This window comes from Electrophorus electricus, chromosome 7, assembly GCF_013358815.1.
Source record: "Electrophorus electricus isolate fEleEle1 chromosome 7, fEleEle1.pri, whole genome shotgun sequence".
In the NCBI taxonomy this organism is placed as follows: Eukaryota; Metazoa; Chordata; class Actinopteri; order Gymnotiformes; family Gymnotidae; genus Electrophorus; species Electrophorus electricus.
The window spans coordinates 28125764-28147132 of record NC_049541.1 but is presented as its reverse complement, the minus strand read 5'-3'; the positions used below and the strand labels follow the sequence as shown (position 1 = coordinate 28147132).

At 44.8% G+C, this 21369-nt stretch overlaps 1 protein-coding gene across 1 annotated transcript; it reads right to left on the bottom strand.

Annotated features, from left to right (window-relative positions):
- Positions 1–6135: 6135 nt before the first annotated feature.
- On the bottom strand, positions 6136–20536 carry LOC113584662 (gap junction delta-2 protein). Its single transcript, XM_027021726.2, has 2 exons — positions 19424–20536; positions 6136–7008 (listed from the first exon to the last, which is right to left on the bottom strand). Exons 1-2 carry the CDS (start codon positions 19492–19494, stop codon positions 6162–6164), a joined length of 918 nt encoding a protein of 305 aa, XP_026877527.1. The 5' UTR covers positions 19495–20536; the 3' UTR covers positions 6136–6161.
- Between the last annotated feature and the right edge of the window lie 833 nt (positions 20537–21369).

Here is a 21369-nt window from a genome sequence, read left to right as displayed (position 1 = left end):
AAACGTTTGTACCTAATCGCTAGTCCAGCTAGTGGGACACACAAATGTGAACTGGCATGTTCAAGCCTGTAGGGGGCGACAGCAGCGTGGTGGCTGTGGTCCGGGGATGAGGGCCGTGATCCCTGCCTCGGTCCTAGGAAATGACGCGCTCAGCCCGCCATCTGTCTGCACATTAATCCCCACAGCGCTTACCGATATTACCGCCTGGCTTATCGCCGTGGCAACAAGCCTTCAATCTCAACGTAGTGTTGCAGTCATGTGACTGTCAGGGGCGTGGGGTGGCATGAAGTAGAGGCATGTGTGTCGCTGTGTTCAGCATTTCGATGGCTCGGCTCTACACTGCAGCAGAAGGGTCACTGAAGGGAAAAGGCATTTCCTGTGTTCCTTCCTCTCAGATCCACACCATCCGTACCACTCATCTGCAGCTCAGTCCTTCAGCTGGGAATTCTCACTATTGTTTCACTGAGCTACATCTATCAGGAAAAAGGTTCCTCTATCAGAAGAAATGTTCAGTGAAAGTGGGTTCTGTTCCATGATCACTACAGTTTTACCTTGCAGCGTTGATCTTGGATGTTAAATTAAACCAGTGCTTCAATAAACACACACACACACACACACACACGCGCATACGTGCGCTCACACACACACACACACACACACACACACACACACACACACACACACACACACACACAGACTGAAGATGAATCACAGGTCATACAACATTCAAGGTGTTTTATTCAGTCATCGTGTACAGCATACAAGGTTAGCTGGATAAAAAACCAGCAGAGTTCCTTCTGAAAATGAGAAATGGGTACATAAATTCTGAAGAAGTGTAACAAAGACTTGAGAAGCAGTGAACCTCACTGAGTTTGGGAGGAAGAAGAACTTTCATAGACTCCAAATCTGTCAGCAAACTCTGCAGATTTGGCCAGCCTGCTCTCACATGTGTGACGGTGCCTAGCTGCTGTTTTCACAAGCAGCACTGCGAGTGTCAGCTTTGCAGCTGCACTTGTCTGCTAAAGATAGAATCTGTCCAGCTTCTTTTATCTGCAGTAAGTGGTTGGAGTGGCTGGATCTCAAGCATTGAACCTTCGAGATAATATACCACAAGATCTGTTCAAGTCCTGCAAACTCCTGACCCTTTGCTTCCTGTGCACAGAGCCCAGCACCTATTTTAACGAGGTGGGGTAATTATTCCACTGATATAATGAGTTAAAGGGTTGCACACTGACTGTATGAAACCCTAAATACACAATGGTCAGTAGGTGTTGGTTCCAGCACTGACCTGCTCTGCATGAGGGGTGTCATGGTCCCTTTAAGAGGGCGTTTCAATGCCAGGCCAAAGTTGCATATTTGAACTCTAGTGAGATTTTAGTATGGCTTATTCTCGATTCTGGGTTTGATTAGATTGTCCTGCCATGTTCATGGTAAAGATCTGGCTTTGATTAGATTGCCTGCCATTTTCATTTGAATAATGGTAGCTGCTCTGAGAAAGTGAAAGGTTCTAGTGCAGTATATCACTGAGTAAAACCAGGTACACCAGTTACACCAGCATTACGATAGATGGTGTTAGACCATTTACACCAGTATTACAATAGATGGTATTATAGCAGTTACACCAGTATTATGAAAAATGGTGTTACACCAGTTACACCAGTTAAACCAGCATTATGATAGATGGTGTTACACCAGTTACACCAGCATTACGATCTTAAAAACTTCTCCCCTTTCTCTAACAAGTTTGGTCAGCAGTACAGTTACTGATTCAAGGTCAGAGGCTTGGTCAACACTTTCTGGGGTGAAAAAGGAGCTAAATTTGAAACCCTGGTTACCAGAACATACCCTGACTTCCTGTACTGTTCTCTGTGCATTCAAAGTCATTAACATGCACAGGTTAGTAATATGTGTGTTAAAACATGGCCCTGTAGTTACACGTCATATGTTCTGCTGAGACAAAACCACGGGAAGGAAGAATCCACAGATCTTGTGCCTTTTCCAAATCCTATGCCAGTGTTTATGGAGCTGCGCTGTGCTGTCGTGTTATGAGCATGGACTCTTTTGCAGGCGTGGAGAAGCACAGCCTTCTGGATCAGTACAGCAAGGCCCAGATGCTGATCTAAAGTCAATGTTCAAAAGGACATCAGGAGTGAAAAAAGGAGTCATTACTACCCAGAGCACAGGAACCAACTTGACGGCAGTCCAGCAAGAGCAAACAATTTAGAAACCTGGCCAGTTCAGCAATGTTCGCTGAAATATGACCACACATGCAGATGCAGGCCTGAAGGGCAGAGGAAAGTGTGAGAGGGTGAATTACATTTTACATTTGGTAGATGCTCTTATTCAGAGCGACTCGTTACAGAGGTAGGCGAATGTCGAGTCTTGCTGAAGGACTCTTATTGGTTTAGCATGGAGCATGTGATTGGGACTATGGGGAGATGATGGAGACCACACTGGGCCTGGCAGGACGAGAGAGCGCATGCACTAGCACCTATCAGCTGCTCTTTTAAAGGGATTAACACCAGTGAGTGCTGAACACTGCTGATTTGTTGTTTCATAACTACAGTCCAGATTAATGTCCTTTGTCATGGTTGAGAGGCCAGAGACAATCACAATATTTTTTTGTTCACAAATGACTGCTCCCACACACAAAACCATTAACACAAGGTGCACAACATCGACACTGCAAGCATCACAATTTGTTGGTAGTTACGTGTTTGAAACATATAAAATGCAGTTGACTCCTAGATGGCTTTTACTAGGATACATTTGAGTCACTGTAGAATCAGGAGACACAAGGGCACTCCCGATGTCAGATAAAAAACTTCAACATACCTGAGACATTTTCACATGTGCAGTAGACATTAACGCTGGTACAGTGTTCCCTCAAAGAGCTTTGATGACATTATGAGACACCAGTAGATGTCCTCACCTCAGACGTGAAGGACTAACCGTGGCAGTGGGCAAGGTCATAGTGTCAGTCCAAAACTCAGATGATGCCTACGTACACATCAGTTATGTCTCCCGAGGATCGAGAAAGCTGTCAAAACAACTCTAACATCTGCTAGAAATATCTGTGTTGTGCCAGTGACAAACTGTTAGCATCAAACCTTCACACAAATTCTCCAATAATTCCCATATTACAAAAAAGAACAATAAAAAGAGATTTGTGCAGCAGATCAGATGATGCATACATTTAGTCATAATACTGCACTTTTTATCTAGTCTATTGTAGAGACAACCTACTTTCAATTGTTTTACTTGGTTTTTGTCTAAGTGGCTGTAACCTTGCTGTCAAGTACCACAAAGAACCTCATAAAAGTCTCATTTTGGGGAATGTGTACAACTTCATGTTTTTTTTTTATAAAAGAAATGACAAAACATGCTTTTTCCAGCCACAAACCACAATGCATGCACGTAGTCACCCTCATAGTTTCACTTCAAACCCAGTTCATTCAGGAAATGTTGCATACTACAGTCCAGTGACAGGGGACGGGGACACATATTCACTCCCCTCTTAATGTGAATGCCACACAGCTCTTAACATTTCATGTTACAGCACTATACAAAAAAAACTCAACTAACAAGCAAAATAAAAAGAAAGAAAGAAAAGGTCTTTGCATAAATTTTTGTTCTGTGTGTTTTTTTTCTCATATAAATTTTTATATAGAACAGGACAGACTGAGGCAGGAGACTGACAGTGGAACAAAAGCTCACTGAGAAAAGCAACTGTCACCTGTTAATGAATAATAATAATAATAATAATAATAATAATAATAACAACAACAACAATGTATTCATTAAAGTTGATGTGATAATAGACTGAAGTCAGTTCTGACATTCAGTGTCTGAGCTGAGGTGAACAGTTGAAGCCTAGGGATCAGTTAAAGGGAAAGATCTCTGGACAGAGATGATCAGATCTCAGAACAGAGATGACCAGATCTCAGGACAGAGATGATCAGATCTCAGAACAGAGATGACCAGATCTCAGGACAGAAATGATCAGATCTCAGAACAGAGATGACCAGATCTCAGGACAGACATGATCAGATCTCAGAACAGAGATGATCAGATCTCAGGACAGAGATGACCAGATCTCACAACAGAGATGAATGTTGTCCTCATGCTAAAATTGCATTCAGGGCTACACCACCCAGTGTGAGAACAGGGCTACACTACCCAGTGTGATGACAAGGCTACACCACCCAAAATACAGTGGACAGAGTTTCATCATTTTAAATTTGAGCAGACTGTGTCGGACACGTGTAGAAACGCATATATTTTTTACTTGGTTATGAGATTTTTTAAAATTGTACCCAATTGTCAATCATTCCTGTTTTTGTTTTTAATACGGGTAATGTTGTTCATGCACCAGTCTGACAGTTGCCGTGGTGATGGGAGCAGATATGTCTGCTTGTTTAATGATGGGGTTTCTCCCACTGCCTGTGTTTATGAGTTCTGCTCCAACATAAACACTTCCTCTCCTCGAAGGGTTCTGTGTAGTACACAGAGAGAGAACACGGGTCTGTCTGAATCTCTGAATCTCTCTCTCTCTCTCTCTCTCTCTCTCTCTCTCTCTCTCTCTCCATCTCTCTGTCTCTCTCTCTCTCTCTCCATCTCTCTCTCTTCTCATCTCTCTATCTGTCTATAGTTTGTCTGATGTCTTGTCTCTGGTCTGTGTCAGTGATGTGTGCATCTGCTCTGTCTGTGCATGACAGGTAAGGGGGATGCAAACTCCAGCTCTTATGGCTCATTCTGTCTGAACATGTGTGTGTGCCTCCACCTCCATGTCCACTACACTCCACCCCCATATCAACTACACTCCGCCCCCATGCCAACTAAACCCCGCCCCATACCCACTACACTCCGCCCTTCCCACAATGAGACCCTCCCCCTCAGCTCTGCCCTGCCTCTCATAGCGTGCACATACACATACATGCTTCCTCTCACACACTTTTGCTTCCAAAGCCATGCAGACCACCATGATACACAGAAGAAAACCAGCAAATGATATTTTCAAAAGTCCACAAAGTAAATTCTCTTTTGCTTTTGAAATAACCTCACGATGAACAGCACATTTCATCCACTCTGCATGCCTTTGTAAACACCTTCTTTCCTTTTCTCCCATAATTTCAATGCAGTTAGAAAGATAACCCTTATAATCACCTATATTTATTTGTAAATATGCATAAATTATATTTTGAGCCATTACCTCATCTCCCAATAAATGTCTCTGTGTACATCATGATTTTGTAACTAAATACTAAATATATAATTGAATCAGAAGATTCTTTAAAATCCTTTTTATACTTTTGTTTAACTTATCTCCCATTTTTTCTTGTAAACCCACAATCTCTCTCTTTTTCTTGATCAATCTTTCTTTCTTCCTTTCTCTTTTTCTCTCCCTCTCTCTCTTTCTTCTTCACTCTCTCTTTCTCTCTCTCAACCACACAGGATGGGGGGAACCTGGGTGAGAACAAAGACAGTGATGAGTTTAGGGGAGGGTCTTGAGGGAGTGGCTTGGGCATGGGCCACTCTCGTGATGAGACGTTGCTGTTTTCCAGGTTGGCAAAGCTAACATCTGCTACACCACCAACACGGAAGGTCGTAAAATGTAGAACCTGCAGTTCAGTGACAGAAGCCCAAATATGAACGGGCCTTCCTCCTGCTACCAGAGGACAGTGATCCATGGCAGTGATCCGTGGCGGTGATCCGTGGCAGTGATACGTGGCAGTGATCTGTGGCAGAAATGGAGACGCAGACCATCTCTCCTCTCCCTGACACACACTAACAGAATTTGGAGCAGTTTGAAGATCTGATGGAAGTTGTTGTTCAAGATGTGAGTTGCCTTGGACATCTGTCTCCTTTCCCTGATGGCCTGTCCACTTCTCTGTCATCCCCTGGCCCTTTCGGTTGATGCTCTCCAGACCTGTCCAGGGTGTGTCTTCACTGGTCCCTCACCATCCCCCGATAGCATGCGTATTTCCCTCTCATTCAAACACAAGGCAGTGCGAGGGAAGGAGTGGTTTGTGGAAATGGGGGCATGGCCACTCCCTCTCCCTTACTGTAAACATTCATGCAGGGACTGCCCTAGTCCCTTCCACCTCGTGGGCTTGGTGCCCAGCTCCGCACTTACTGGGGTGGGGGGGGGGTGGGGGGGGTCAGACGTAAGCTGATTCACTGGATTGGGTCCTGCCCATGTTGGGTGGCTGTGGGAGATGAGCCACGTCCTTCTTGCGGATCTCGCCGATGGACTTCCTGCGCGCCTGCACGCCACGGATGGCTGTCTTGATCTTCCTCCAGCCCAGGTGGTTGAGCTCAGCCAGGTTGAGCACCACGCAGATGCCGCTCACGGCAAACATGAACACCAGGAAGACGGTCTTCTCCGTGGGCCGTGACACGTAGCACTCCACCTCCTTCAGGCAGGGATAACGGTCGCACTCGAAGATGCCCTGCACGCTGAAGCCGTACAGGAAGTACTGGCCAGCCAGGAAGCCGATCTCCAGTGCGTTCCGGAACACCACCTGGATTATGTAGAAGCGTGAGATGCCCTCCTGCTGCCGCGTCTTGGCGTTCTTGCTATGAGTGAGGCCGCGCAGCGCGTTGGGGATCTCCTTCACCTCCAGGCACTCTGGCTCATCCTTCCCCCCGCCGCTGCTATCAGGCTGCTGTAGCAGGAGACCATTGATGTGGCGGACTTTGCGGACGCTGTCGCGGTTGTGCTCCTTCTCCACCAAGGGGTAGAGGAAGGAGTAGCGTCGGTCCCGCTGCTTTGCAGACTGGTGCACGGAGTAGGTAATGAAGCACAGGCTGGGTGTGCACACCAGAATGATCTGGAACACCCAGTAGCGTATGTGCGAGATGGGGAAGGCCTTGTCGTAGCACGCCTGGTTGCAGCCCGGCTGCAGGGTGTTACATATGAACATGGTCTGCTCATCCTCGTACACAGTTTCACCCACAATAGCTACAATCAGAATCCGGAAGATCACCACCACTGTCAGTAGGATCCTAGAGAGAGAGAGATAGATAGATAGAGAGAGAGAGAGATAAAAACAATAAAGAAATGTTATGAAAGCAAAAGCAGCTTTCCGTTGACGTAATCTTTTCACTGGTAGCAACATGGCACATGCTAATTAGGGACTTTTGTTATTCAAATGAGCCTTCTGCCCTCCCTCTATTCATGGCTATTTCTGCTCATTTACTTAAGTAGCATAATTAGTAAGTGAGAACTGACATAGACGCGCACGTGTTCTAAATATAGAAGCCCCTTCCATGTCATTAAATCCTGTTAACACAGTAACCTTCATCAGCGCCATTCTGTGATGATGTTTCACTTTTTAATTGGCAAAGCACATGCTCCCAACCAGACTGTATATTCTTTTTTTGCTATGGCAACGCACGACGTAACACCTTGACTGTGAAGCCAACAGAACTATTTCTGTACAAGTGTTAGATTGGAGAGGAATGAGTGAGAGACTGTGCGAGTTTGGTTTCGGTGCCGTGAGAGTACTCCGTAGACGGAAGGACCGTGAGCACTTCAGTGAGTTCCAGCTTAACAGACTATGAGCACATTCATGTAGAATGGACCAGAATGTCATGGTGCTGATGTTTAACGCAACATAATGGGTCTGCTGTAATTTTCCCCACCCGCCTCCTGGTTCTGGAAGTGTGCGGGTCCAGCAAAGTGGGCAGCATAACCCCAGTGGTCTCTGCAGACCTGATACTGTGCTGCAGTCTGTGGATGTCCTGTTTGTTGGCTGAGCTGCCCCACACTGTAATAGATGTGGTGATGACAGACTCTATGATAGCAGTATAGAACTGGACCATCAGCTCCTGGGGCAGGTTGAACTTTCTCAGCTGACACAGGAAGTAGATCCTCATCCTGCGTAGTTTGTTAGATGTGTTTTTCTTGGCTGCTTTGATTTCTTCATTCAGGTTCTTCCTTGCTTGATTATACTGTGACTGATCCCCATTTCTGTACGCTTCCTTTTTGGATTGGCACAGCTGTTTCAGCATGGCATTAAACCAATGCTTGTCTTTATTGTATTTAATGCGCATCCTAGTGGGAACACAGATGTCCTTGCAACAGCTGATGTAGGATGTCATCATGTAAGACTGACCGATGTCATCATGTCATCATGTCATCATGTAAGACTGACCGATCTGGATTCAGGCTGTCATCATGTACAACTGACCAATCTAGACTCAGGATGTAGTCATTTAAGATTGACCAATGTCATCTTGTCATCATGTAAGACTGACCAATCTGGACTTTGCCAATGATACCATTTTATTGGATGAAAATGACAAAGATCTGCAGAGAGTCACATCAGATCTAGAACAGAATACCAGAAATATTGGGCTGAGAACCAGTACAGAGAAGACAAAAACAAAGAAAGTAGGTAGCAGTGACTATCAACCTAGCCACCTATAAAAGAAAGAAGAGTATGAGGAAGAGTGAGGAGATCACTGCCAGAAGACCTAATAGTGTGAGAAGGTTTATGAAGATGAAGGAGTTCAGAAAGATAAACCACAGCAAGGCCATCTAGATCTTTGAAAGTGAGAAAGAGGATTTTATATTTAATATAAGATGAGACAGGTAAACTAATGGAGGACAGGAGGAATATGAACAGATCTCTGTGTCAGTACTCTAGCAGAGTTCACAAGGTATTAAAGTTTGTAAAGACATTTAGCAGGAATTCCTTTCCTATAAAGAGGAAATTTATATGGGAGCTCTCATGAAGACATGGACCAGAATTTTAACATCATTAATATTCAAAAAAGGGTGAAGACAGGCAATATTCCAGAGATGAAAGAATGCAGATATAGTGAGAGTGTAACGTGTGGTGGCTCGAGTGCCGAAGGAGGGGCAGGACGCACAGACTCCAGCAACTTGGACAAACATTTATTTACATATAATGACTTCTGCACTCACACGTATTACACACGATAAACACGAACAGGACACGCTTAACAATAAACACAGACGACAAACACGAATGCGATTAACAATTGACGAAACGAACATGAACATTAACATTAACACGTTACATCCACAATGACCAACGCTCTGCACACGCTCGACACAGCTTTAAGTACATACAAACAAACAAGGTGCAGGTGTGGCCACAAACAGATCCTCCCACTACACGTAGCTGGCCCAACCACGTGACTCGCGGGAGGCAAACGTTCCGTGACAGAGAGATGATTTATGGGACTTGGGAAAGTCTAGAATCAAAATTGATGTCAGACCTTAGTGGAATTCACAGTCACACCTTCAGTTGTAATAGATTCCAGGCCTACTAGCATAATTTCAGTTTTATCAGTAATTTATTTAATAAAATTCTCACTCTTTCAGAGTGAACACTTTACCAAATGGAGGTAGTAGAAGGGCTATTAGGAGTGACAGTGTATTTGGCACGAAGATATTTTTGAATGTCTTCTGCATAACAATGCTTAGGGATAATTTGTCCAATAGTCAACATGCAAATAATAAAAATGAGGGGGCCAAGAACTGGTCCTTGGGCCACACCGTAAGTGATGGAGGCCGTGAATGACTTTTGTTTCTCCACAGAAACAAACTGTTTCTGTCCAAAAGGTTTGACCTGATCCAATCCATAAAGCTACCCATGTAATACCAAAAGAAGGGAGAAGATGTTATTAACAGTACTGAAAGACGCTATTAGATCAAGTAGGAAGAGAACATTTAGGTCTCCAGCATCAGGGGTCAGGAGGTCAGTTTCATTACTATGAGGTGTGTGAAATCCAGATAGAAAAGGCTCATAGAGTCAGTGAGGAAATGTCAAACTGGAAATGTCTATCACTATTTCCATAACTTCAGCTATGAAAGGTTGGATATGGGTCTATAGCTGTTACGAGAAGTGGGGTCAAGGCTGGGTTTCTTCATAATCTGTGCAACAGCTGCAACCTTGAGAGCAGAAGGAACAAAACCAGCAGACAGGCTTGCAACTAGAGTAGAGGCTGCATGCACAGAGGCCTGGAGACAAGTGGCAGGGGCGGGTCTAGCTGGCACGATGAAGCGTGTGACTGTAGTGCCTTCAGAGGCAGGAGTAGATCTGTGCTGGTGAAACTTCTACATTTATTAAGAGGGATTACAGAGGATGATTTAGAAGAGTAGGATAGATGTTACTGACTTTATCACTGAAGAAGCATAAGAAAGCTCAGTAATACTAGTGATGTGCAGGAAGGGGGTTGAGGTGTTTGTCAGAGGTCCTAAATGTTGTGGGCCTGTTACTGCAGGAGGAGCATTATAGTTGCTCTATACTCAAATATGGTGACTGTATATGTCTTCATGGACAGTGAGGCCAGTTTTCCCACAGAGGTGTTTGTGACACTGGCTGGTGGAATATGGGGAACTAATTTTGTTTTTACAGGGGCATATTTCTTAAAAAAGGTTAGAAACCGCAGCACTACACTGTGAGACTATGACATCAGAACAAAAGAGTCAACAAAAATCAGAAAGACTTGAAGCTTGAAAAGAGACAGAAAAAGGAATGAGGATGAATAGTCTTAATATCAGGACAAGTGACAGCCTCTCTCTCTAAAGACTTCATGGTGGGACCCCTAAGGCTGCATTCACCGAACGTCTGATCAGGATGAAACAATACTAACACAACCAGAAACATTAACATTCATAACACCAGTAGAACTCAATAAATCCAGTCTATGAGTGCAAAGTCTACTTGTATTGTGAGGTTTAAATAATCCAGAACAAGCATGAAATCAGTAGAAAAGGATCAATGAATATCAACATGTATTTTAAAATCACCAAGTACCAACACACAGCAGAACAGATAGATGAGTACAGTGTAAAAAAACACTGAACAGTCTGAGCAGTTTAGGTGGGCGATACACTAACAGCAGCAGAGCAAGTTACTCAAAACGTGGTCATGGGAGACCATTTCACTGACTTCCAGTCAGTTGCGATAGACAACAGCCAGTCTTCTCCTTTTCCCATGCGCACAAGGTTGTGACAGACGGTTGTACCCAGATGGGTTGGCAGCTTCACATGTAAATCTTCTCCAGCTGATTCCTGTCTTCAGTCAGCAGCAGCAAATCGGAGTTTTCTGAGTGATCAGGTCATTGATTACTATTCCTTTGTTGGCTGGGTCCAAAGGCAGAAATCTGCAAACTGTAGTCTGAAAATTGTTGCTATGTACCAAGCCAAGCCACGTTAGCCAAGCACCAGTTACCCACACCTACCAGGCCAGTTGGACTGCACAGAAACAGCCCAGAAACCTAAACACCAACAATCCGGTGATCACAACTTAGAAAGAGAGTAGAAACTCACTAACCACAATAGAAGGAAAAAAGAAATGGCTAAAAATGAGAATAAGAGAAAGAAAGAGGAGGAGCAGCAAACAAGCTCAGCATTCCCTCAAACTGGACCATGTCCAGTTTTCAACAGTGTAAAGGGGACAATGTTGTGTACAGGGGTCAGCGTGGTGTACAGGGGTCAGCGTGGTGTACAGGGGTCAGCGTGGTGTACAGAGGTCAGCGTGGTGTACAGGGGTCAGCGTGGTGTACAGGGGTCAGCGTGGTGTACAGGGGTCAGCGTGGTGTACAGAGGTCAGCGTGGTGTACAGGGGTCAGTGTGGACACTGGTCTATAGCTACACAGCCCCATATGCAGCTAACTGTGATGGTGTTGGGACTGGTGGGCCAAACTTCACTCCCCGCCCTCATCCCAGAGCCTCGGGCTCCCAGGACCTGCTGTTGGGTCACCGCTCGTCACTGGTTCACGCCCATGGAGCATTTTTGCGAGGTACTAACCACCCCACAAGACCTGCAGTTGCTTCAGAGATGCTCTGACCCAGTCGTCTAGCTATAACAGTTCAGCTCAGAGGCACTAAGATCCTTACACCTGCCATGTTTCCTACTACCAACACATCAACCTCAAGAACTGCCTGTTCACACGTTGTCTGATACGTCGCAGCCCTAGACAGGTGTCACTGTAACGTGATAACCACTTCACCTGTCAGTGGTTTTAATGTTAACTTTGTGCCTGATTGGGTTTTCAGCAATAATCATGAATTGTCAGTATGTATAGGTTAGTTAGTGAAATTAATATTTCATTGTTTAATTTTATATGTAATTAAGATATTAAGAAGCCTAATTTCTCTAATGTTATTCTACAGTTTTATTGCCCAAAGTTATTTGAACTTTCTGTGCTCATGTGTCTGTCTAAATAAACAGACTGTATAAACATATATGGATATATGTATATAGCTTGATAAACAGATAAATATTGCATGCATTTGGACAATCCCCCACCCCCTTCATAACCTAATTCAAAATCAAAATGGATTTGCGTGCGGGTCTCACATCCCCGCAGGTCAAAGTCAGAGCTAATCCACATCAAATCAGGTAGAGAGACGAGGAGAAAACACAGCACCGCCTGAAATCTGCACAAATACCATACAGAAGAACACTGGTAGAAGCAAGCACACAGACATGCAAATGCATGCACGCACACACACGCACACATGCGCACCCACGCATGCACACGCACACGTATGCATGCACACACACACGCATGCACGCAGACACACACACGCACGCACACACGCACACACACACACACACACACAGTGAAAAATGACTAGGGGAAATTATCTGTAAATATAACAAACTGCCAATGTGGATAAAAGCAAAGGAACAACAAAGAGAGAAAAAGAAAGAAAAATGATGTAATGAGAGAATTAATCACAAATTGCTTAGACATACAAATCCCACAATCCTTTATGTGTGCTGGGGCGATCAACCAATGGGGTTAGGGCACCTTCCCACAGACCTCCACACACACACACACACACACACACACACACACACACACACACACACACACACACACACACACACACACAGTGCCTCTCTCTCTCTCTCACACACACACACACACACACCCTCTATTCACACAGACACACACACACACACTGTGCCTCCCTTGCTCTCTCTCTCACACTCTCACACACACACACACACACACACACACACACACACACCCTCTACTCACACACACACACACACACACACACACACACACACACACACACACACACTGTGCCTCCCCCCCCTCTCTCTCTCTCTTGCTCTCTCTCACACACACACACACACACACACATTGTGCCTCTCTCTCTCTCTCTCTCACACACACACACACACACACACACACACAAACACCCTCTACTCACACACCGACTCATTTTTGAAGCATTTTCCACCTTTTCTAAATTCTCTATCCATAGGCCTTTGTTCTCTCTGTTTGTTTTTCTGTCTCTCTCTCTATCTGTTTGTCTCTCTCTTTCTGTTTATATATTAAGATGATATTGTCTATTACTGATATTACAACATATAAAATATTATATTAAAAATAAAAAGAGAGTACAAAGTGTAAGTCTATAGTAGCCGATATTTATCTGTAAAGTAGGACAATATAAAGAAACCAATAAATAAAAATTTAAAAAAAGAATTTGAGTAAAAAAATTAATGAATCTAACCCTAAAATCAAGTGTCAAGAACAGTCCCTCTCTCTTTTTCTCCCTCTCTCTCCTTCTCCCTCTCCCTCTCATTCTCTTTCTCACTCTCTCTTTCTCCTACTCTTTCTCCCTCACCCCCTCTCTCACCCCCCCTTTTTATTATAAATAATTGATTTTTATTTTGTTTTTGTATGTATTCTAGTCAATGTGTTGATAAATGGATGTCTTTTTTTTATAATAACAGTCGTTAAATAAGATATGAAATATAACAAAATTGTTTTATACACAAGGAAGTAAATAATTCTATGAAAGTAGAATATTTCTAGAAATATGCATAGATATGTGGATATGTGGATATATGCATAGATATGCATAGATATGTGGATATACTCATTATATCTTGAGAGAAGAATTTCATTTTACATCATGAAGTAATAATGAATTAGCACAGGCCACTGGTGGTGATTATAGTGTGTGTGTGAGAGAGAGAGATGGGATATGTGGTACAGCACAGTGTAGCTAGAAGCCCTGCATATACTCAGTCAGTGGAATGAGGGAATGAGGGAATGAGAACGAGTGGAGGAGGAGGGGCTCTCTCAGTCTGTTACCCACAATCCCCCCATCATGCCTCTCTATCTCACTTGCACCCATCTTCCAGCGCCTGTTGCCATGGCAACAGCACACGGGCAGACAAAGAGATGGAGGTTGGGGGGAGGTGAATGTGTGGCGGAGTGGTGGACTGTGTGAGATAACAAGCAGCCGTGGAGGGACCTACAGCAGAGCGCACGACTGGCCCTGCTGCGTGTACGCTGATAAAAGCCCAGGGGAAGCACTGTAGACACTGCAGACGCAGTAAACACTGCCACCTTCTGAAGACAAAGACACACACTTAGAGAAGGCGATAGACAGAGAAGACAGATGAAGAGATGATAGATGGAGGAGACAGCTGAGATGATGGTGGAGAGAAGATAAATGGGGGTTTGATAACTGGGAGGCCTGCATCTGACAGAAGACAGATAGTTGTATAGGACATTAAAACCACTGGCTGAAAGTTAATGTAGTGTAATGTTGGAGTTTAGTTCATCTGTAGTCTGATGTTGGCGTGTTTATGACAAATGAGCCATAGTCTTTAGATGTGAGAGGGTGTCAGACTTCTTTTCAGACTTCTAATGTAAGGTTAGCATTAATGATCAGTACCTGCTGGGATAGGGTAAGGGTTAGGGTTAGGGTAAGGGTTAGGGTATGGGTTAGTTAGGGTTAGGGTTCAGGTTAGGGTTAGGGTTAGTTAAGGTTAGGGTTGGGGTTAGTTAAGGTTAGGGTTGGGGTTAGTTAAGGTTAGTGTTAGGGTTAGGGTTAGTTAAGGTTAGGGTTATGGTTAGTTAGGGTTAGGGTTAGGGTTAGGTTTAAGGTTAGAGTTAGGCTTAAGGTTAGAGTTAGGGTTAAGGTTAGGGTTAGGATTAGGGTTAGGGTTAGTTAAGGTTAGGGTTATGGTTAGTTAGGGTTAGGATTAGGGTTAGGGTTAGTTAAGGTTAGGGTTATGGTTAGTTAGGGTTAGAGTTAGGGTTAAGGTTAGGGTTAGGGTTAGGGTTAAGGTTAGGGTTAAGGTTAGGGTTAGGGTTAGGGTTAGTTAAGGTTAGGGTTAGGGTTAGGGTTAAGGTTAGTTAGGGTTAGGGTTATGGTTAGTTAGGGTTAGGGTTAGGGTTCGGTTAGGGTTAAGGTTAGAGTTAGGGTTAAGGTTAGGCTTAGGATTAGGGTTCACCCAAGTCTTTTCAGTCTTCTAGTGTAAGGTTAGCATTAATTACAATAACCTAACTACAAGTACTTAAATACAAGAAATTAGTTTTTTTATTGAGCTACATTTCACATTATTCTGGCTGGTGTTCAGGTTACATTCCACAGATGCTTGGATCATTACGGTTTGTTCAGTGTGTGTATGTAGCTCAGTTATGGTCCAATCATAGACTGGGTATGCACAGAAAACATGGCAGAGTATGCATGTGAGTATTAGAGTGAAAATCTATTTCATTTCATGGTAAAATGTATCATGTTAAATTCAGTCAGTGTAACAGAGTGATGAGGAAGTCCACACGTGTGTGCATGCGTTGGTGTGTATCTGAGATGGCATGTTTTACTGGGCTGGCACTGGACTGGCCAATTGGCCTGACACACACGTGTTAGTAAACAGAGCATTGTGTTTGCAGTTGTCTTGGTCTCTCCATGCATGTGTGTGTGTGTGTGTCCGCGAATGGGAGGCTAATTGTTTAATCCTGTGAAACTGTGTGGATGTGTCAGTGTGAAGGGTGTTGTGAGTGTGTGTGTGTGTGTGTGTGTGTGTGTGTGTGTGTGTGTGTGTGTGTGTGTGTGTGTGTGTGTGTGTGTGTGTGTGTGTGTGTGTGAAGGGTGTTATGAGTGTGCTGATATTGGATTTCTGGTTCTGGTTCCCAGTGCTGCCAAGCATTACACTGGGCTTAAATATAGCTGCCATACTGTTTTGTGTGTGTGTGTGTGTGTGTGTGGGTGTGTATGTGTGGCGGACCATCTGTCTGTGGGACTGTTGTGTGTGTCTGTGTGCATATGAATGGCGAATAAGTGTTTGTGGTTCTGATGTCTGTGGGTGGGTTTGTGTCATTGCTTGTATTTCATTTGGTGTGACTGTAAACACACACCAGCACATCCAAGCTGAGCTTATCAGCATGTTAGTCCACAGACGCATACATTATGCCATACAAAGATAATTACATATATGGATGCACTGGTGTAAAACATTAATCACTCTTGTGTGATTGTTTTCCTCTATGCTTGTACAGAGCTGATGGGATTGTGTGTGTGTGTGTGTGTGTGTGTGTGCGTGTCTATTTAGTCAACTGCCTTTCACCTCATCCATTGTGTACCTCAGCAGTGTAGCTCAGCCCACACACACACCCCTGTATGCATGGATGATAAGAGAATGCTCACACTCCTGCCTGCACACATCTACAATAATATATTATTTCATGTTTGCTAAAATGTCTTGTGATTTGATGAATCATCCAAATAAAGCTTTATTGGTAGTTGTTGTGATGTCAGTAGTCAGTAGAATTGATCATGTCAGTAGTAAAATATTTATCCTGTACATGCAGCTTAAGAAGTCAATAGCGTGTAGTCTTCTCTAATGACCTGCCACTACAGTGAGGTCCTCTCAGCTCAGAGGTCAGTTAACAGGCATGTTTTAAAATGCTGGGATTCATCGCTGTCAGCACTGCAGTGAAAATGTTTGCTAAAGTTCGGATCTATGCTGATTTTAAAGCATGTGTCTATGTGTCTATTTTAAAGACCAGTGTTTATTTTAAAGACCAGTGTCTATTTTATAGACTTGTGTTCATATGAATGATTCACTGCAGCCTGGTTCATATAAATGATTCACAGCAGACTGGTTCATATGAATGATTCACAGCAGACTGGTTCATATGAACGACTCACTGCAGACTGGTTCATATGAACGACTCACTGCAGACTGGTTCAATGGTGGAATGGCTCAGACCCCATCTGCAATGACTAATGTCCTTATTAATCTCCCTCAAATAAACAAGCCCTCAGAAGGGCCCTCTCCATTTTAGGACTCACAGGGGACTCACTGCACATGGGTCTCCATTTCATAACCCACTCCAAATGAAGTCCTCATAGCCCTTTTATGTAAAGTAATAAAAACTCATAAATCAAAGCGCATGAGTCAGTAGTCAGTGTAAGTTGTCAGACTCCCTGGCCACTGCAGGTAGAGGCTCAGAGACATAACAAAACAGAAAAGGAATAACGTCTGGACACATTCTTTCCACACAGTCTCCCTGCTGCACCAGCTCCCTGACAACTCTTTTTGTCTGCACAGAGCTGCCAGATATTACTAAACACCTAGTCACTGCCCATTACATTAATGCAGTGTTCTATCATTTTCCACTAAATCAAATTCCACTAAAATAGTTTGTCATGACATCATATCCTATACATATTTGTTTAAACTACAAGTCATTTTAATGTTTTTGGTTGACATGTAAAATTCCGTGCGTATGAGAGTATACTTGGAGAGTTGAGTGATTCCTGGTTGTGCAGAGTTCTTCTCGTGTGTGAAACATGCTCTATCTTCCCTAAAATGGTAGAGAGTAGACAGCCAATGGGAGGCCTGGAGCAGATAGCCAATGGGAGGCTTGGAGAAGACAGCCAATGGGAGGGCTGAAGTAGATAGCCAATGGGAGTCCTGGAGCAGACAGCCAATAGGAGGCCTGCTACAGTTGCCTGAGCCGTACAGCCTGTGCGTTTCTTCTGAGAGGATGCGGTCTCTCTCGACACACACCAGAGATTCACACTCTCATGGCATTTTTAACACACCTGGACACGAAATAGCAGGGCCCAGGGTCCCTCACGACAAGTCTCAGAAACCAGAGAGAGAGCAAACACACACACACACACACCACACACACACAAGGAGCCACAAGGATCCTATATGTGGAACAGTGTGTGTGTGTGTGTGTGTGTGTGTGTGTGTGTGAAGCAGCGTGTACTCTGGCTTCTCATAATTACATCTGTTTTGTTAAAAAAAACTGTAAGTGGTGCTCCTGTCTAGGGCCATTAATGTTATGACTCTGTATCCGAGGGTTAATGCTGTGACTCTGCATGCGAGGATTAATGTTATGACTCTGTATGCGAGGGTTAATACTCTGAATCTGTATGTGAGGGTTACTGCTGTGAGTCTGTATGTCAGGGTTAATGTTATGACTGTATGCGAGGGCTAATGTTATGACTGTATGCGAGGGTTAATGTTATGACTGTATGTGAGGGTTAATGCTATGACTCTGTATGTGAGGGTTAATGCTGTGACTCTATATGAGGGTTAATGTTATGACTGTATGCGAGGGTTAATGTTATGACTGTATGCGAGGGTTAATGTTATGACTGTATGTGAGGGTTAATGCTATGACTGTATGTGAGGGTTAATGCTGTGACTCTATGTGAGGGTTAATGCTGTGACTCTATGTGAGGGTTAATGCTGTGACTCTCTTTGTGGGCATGGCATCTCTAGGTACACTACCCCATATCGTTATGCTGAAATAACTGCAAGTTTTACAATCATAACAGAACAGATCAAAAGTGAATGGTCCTTATTTTCCACACAGACATTTAGGGACGTGCCAGAGCAGGAATATTCTAACTATAAACCTGAAGGGAAAAGGGAAAATTCTCTGCACTACAACAAAAGGTGTGGCAGGAGGAATTCTGACGAATCAGAAACAGCAGTGCTGGAAGATGACAGGTATAGGAAGAGTTCAACAAAAGACAGGAAACTGAGCATTCTGCTTGGTAGGCTCCTGGTTTGTGAAAAATCAGCGTTCCATCTTATTTTCACGGTCCTTGACTGAAGCCATCTTCTCCTGAACGTGTGCTGGCATCACGGCCAGTAGATCACAGGTTCCTGGGTCTGACCTGATCCTGTGTCCACTGGCCTTTGGTCCATTGAATTAAAAACCCAGCAGCATACGATCAGGCAGGAGGTGGCTCTCTATACCTGAAACCATGGTAACAGAGCATGCAGGGGTAACAGAGCACGCGGGGGTAACACAGTACGCAGGGGCAGGAGGTCACTCTCTCTGCCAGAAACCATGGTAACAGAGCACACCATGGTAACAGAGTACACAGGAGTTCCAACAGTAGAGTGTTGCATGAACACAGCTCAGGTCATGGCCATGGCCAATCTAGATTTTCTAGATCTAGACTTTGGTTTCGTCACAGCTGATTTAAAGTCTGTCCTGTGGTAGGACTCACCCAACAAGAATGAGCTCATCTAGAGAAGCAACACACTCACCCACAGAATGTTCAGAACTGCTGATAACGGAGACAGACACTGCAGCAAAGGTTCTGTCCAGTGCAACACAAACGCACAGGGACGAACATCCTTACCTTCCAATCATAGTGGAGTGCTGCTGGACAGCAGCCTCTAGGAGACGTTCCAGGATGGTCCACTCCCCCATGGCTGTCCGCTGGAGACGTCCGGGAAGCACGCGTCCACGTCACAGTCCACGCCGGGGCTCCACTCAGACCACAGGGTCACGATGGTCAGAGTCAGGCCGGAGTCAAAGCAGAGTCAGGGTGGAGTTAGAATGGTACAGAGGGCAGAGTTAGAACAGCCTGGTCCTACCACCAGCTCCTCAGGATGGAGATGCCCCGAGCTCCCATGTTTCTTCGTGACCCACCCGGCCTGTCCAAACCAGGCACCGTGCTCGCTCTGTGGTGATGAACGCTTGTGGAAGGCGGGACCTGAGCACCTCCCACTGTCTTGCCCTCAGAAGCCACTACACCTCCTCTGTCCTCACCTACACGGCCCACAATGCCCTTCTGCTCCCTGGGGACCCTCAGCACGTGTGCACGGTGACTGGGGGCATTCCTCCTAGCCTGCTGTCACAGCACACGCTACATGCACACGCTACACGCACACGGCACACGCTCATCCCCTTCATCTGCTGTAATCTGCCAGCCATGATGACCAGACGACTCCAGCAGCGCATAATCAACAGCATTCGCTCTCGCTCTCGGGATTAGCTAGGGCTCTGTCACTTGAACATCGCGCACACATCTGGACGATTTCATACACACACACACGCACGCACACACACACACACACACACACACACACACACACACTCACACACGCACACCATGCACAATTACTCCCGGCGTGTCTCTCCTGCTGGCTTTCCAGGGTTTATCCAGTGCAGGCGACCGGTGGTGTATCGAGCCAGTTTTTTCCCTCTTCTACATCCTGTGCTTTTTGTTTTCTTTTTCCTTCGTTATTTTCCCTTTCCTGCTGGTTGCTCTCTCTCTCTCCCTCTCTGATCCCTCTGTCACTGTGAACCTCTCTCGCCCACACTCTAACAGTTCCTGCCCTCCTCTATTCCTCTCCTCTGCTTCACTCGCTTTTGCGCGCTCTGTCACCACAGGCAAGCCGAGAGCTGTCCTCCCTCTCTCTCTCTCTCCCTCTCTCTCTCTACTGGTAAACAAGCTCGAATTGTTCATGTAAGCTACACATCTCTGCCAGTGCAGTGATAGCTTGTATTTTTCTTTTTTCTTCTTTTAAATGCATTTCCTGTTTCAGCTGTCATCTTCCGCCTGTTCCTCACCACTCACACACACACAAAAGGCAGAACAAGCTGAACCGAGATACACAGACAGACAGGCCAAAGGACCAGAGGACTACGGTGTATAAATGTCCATCAGACGACCAGGCTGATCTGAAGTCAGGGTTGAAGGTAGGCTATCGCTCGGACCCGGCGTAGGCACCAGGACCAGGGTCAGCTGGGAGTCCGAGCTGGCCAGCCCAAGGCAGGAGGAGCAGGGTTCGTGCTTGGAATGACGTTTGTGTACCTTAAGTGAGTCTGTGGAGTATCGAGCACTACACCGGCTCTGAGCAGCCCGTTAACGTACCAGATTCCAGAGCAAACATCCGACTCGGGGGAACCCTTATTCCGTTATGGAGAACGGAGTATTTATGGAAGGAGCTACACCGCCAGACCTAAAAGTGGAATTAATAAACTATTCATACTATGCAACACATTTTAGAAATAATTCTGATAAATCTTACAGAAATTCCAGCAACTCTGGGATCACCTCCGTCCATATAACCCAGATAATCTGAAATCAGATCAGGCATTTGTGGCTGTATAATCCAAGGCCTGTCTTATTAATCTGAGTTGAGTGATGGTCTGACAGGGGAATGCTTTAGGTGTTTAGGTGAAGGATTAACCCTGCCCCAAATGATTACATGATAATTAGCTTTGCCTTTCTCCATCAGCCAAGACAGGGTAACAGAACTCACACGCCCCAGAATGGTAACTAATGTTTAAACTAAT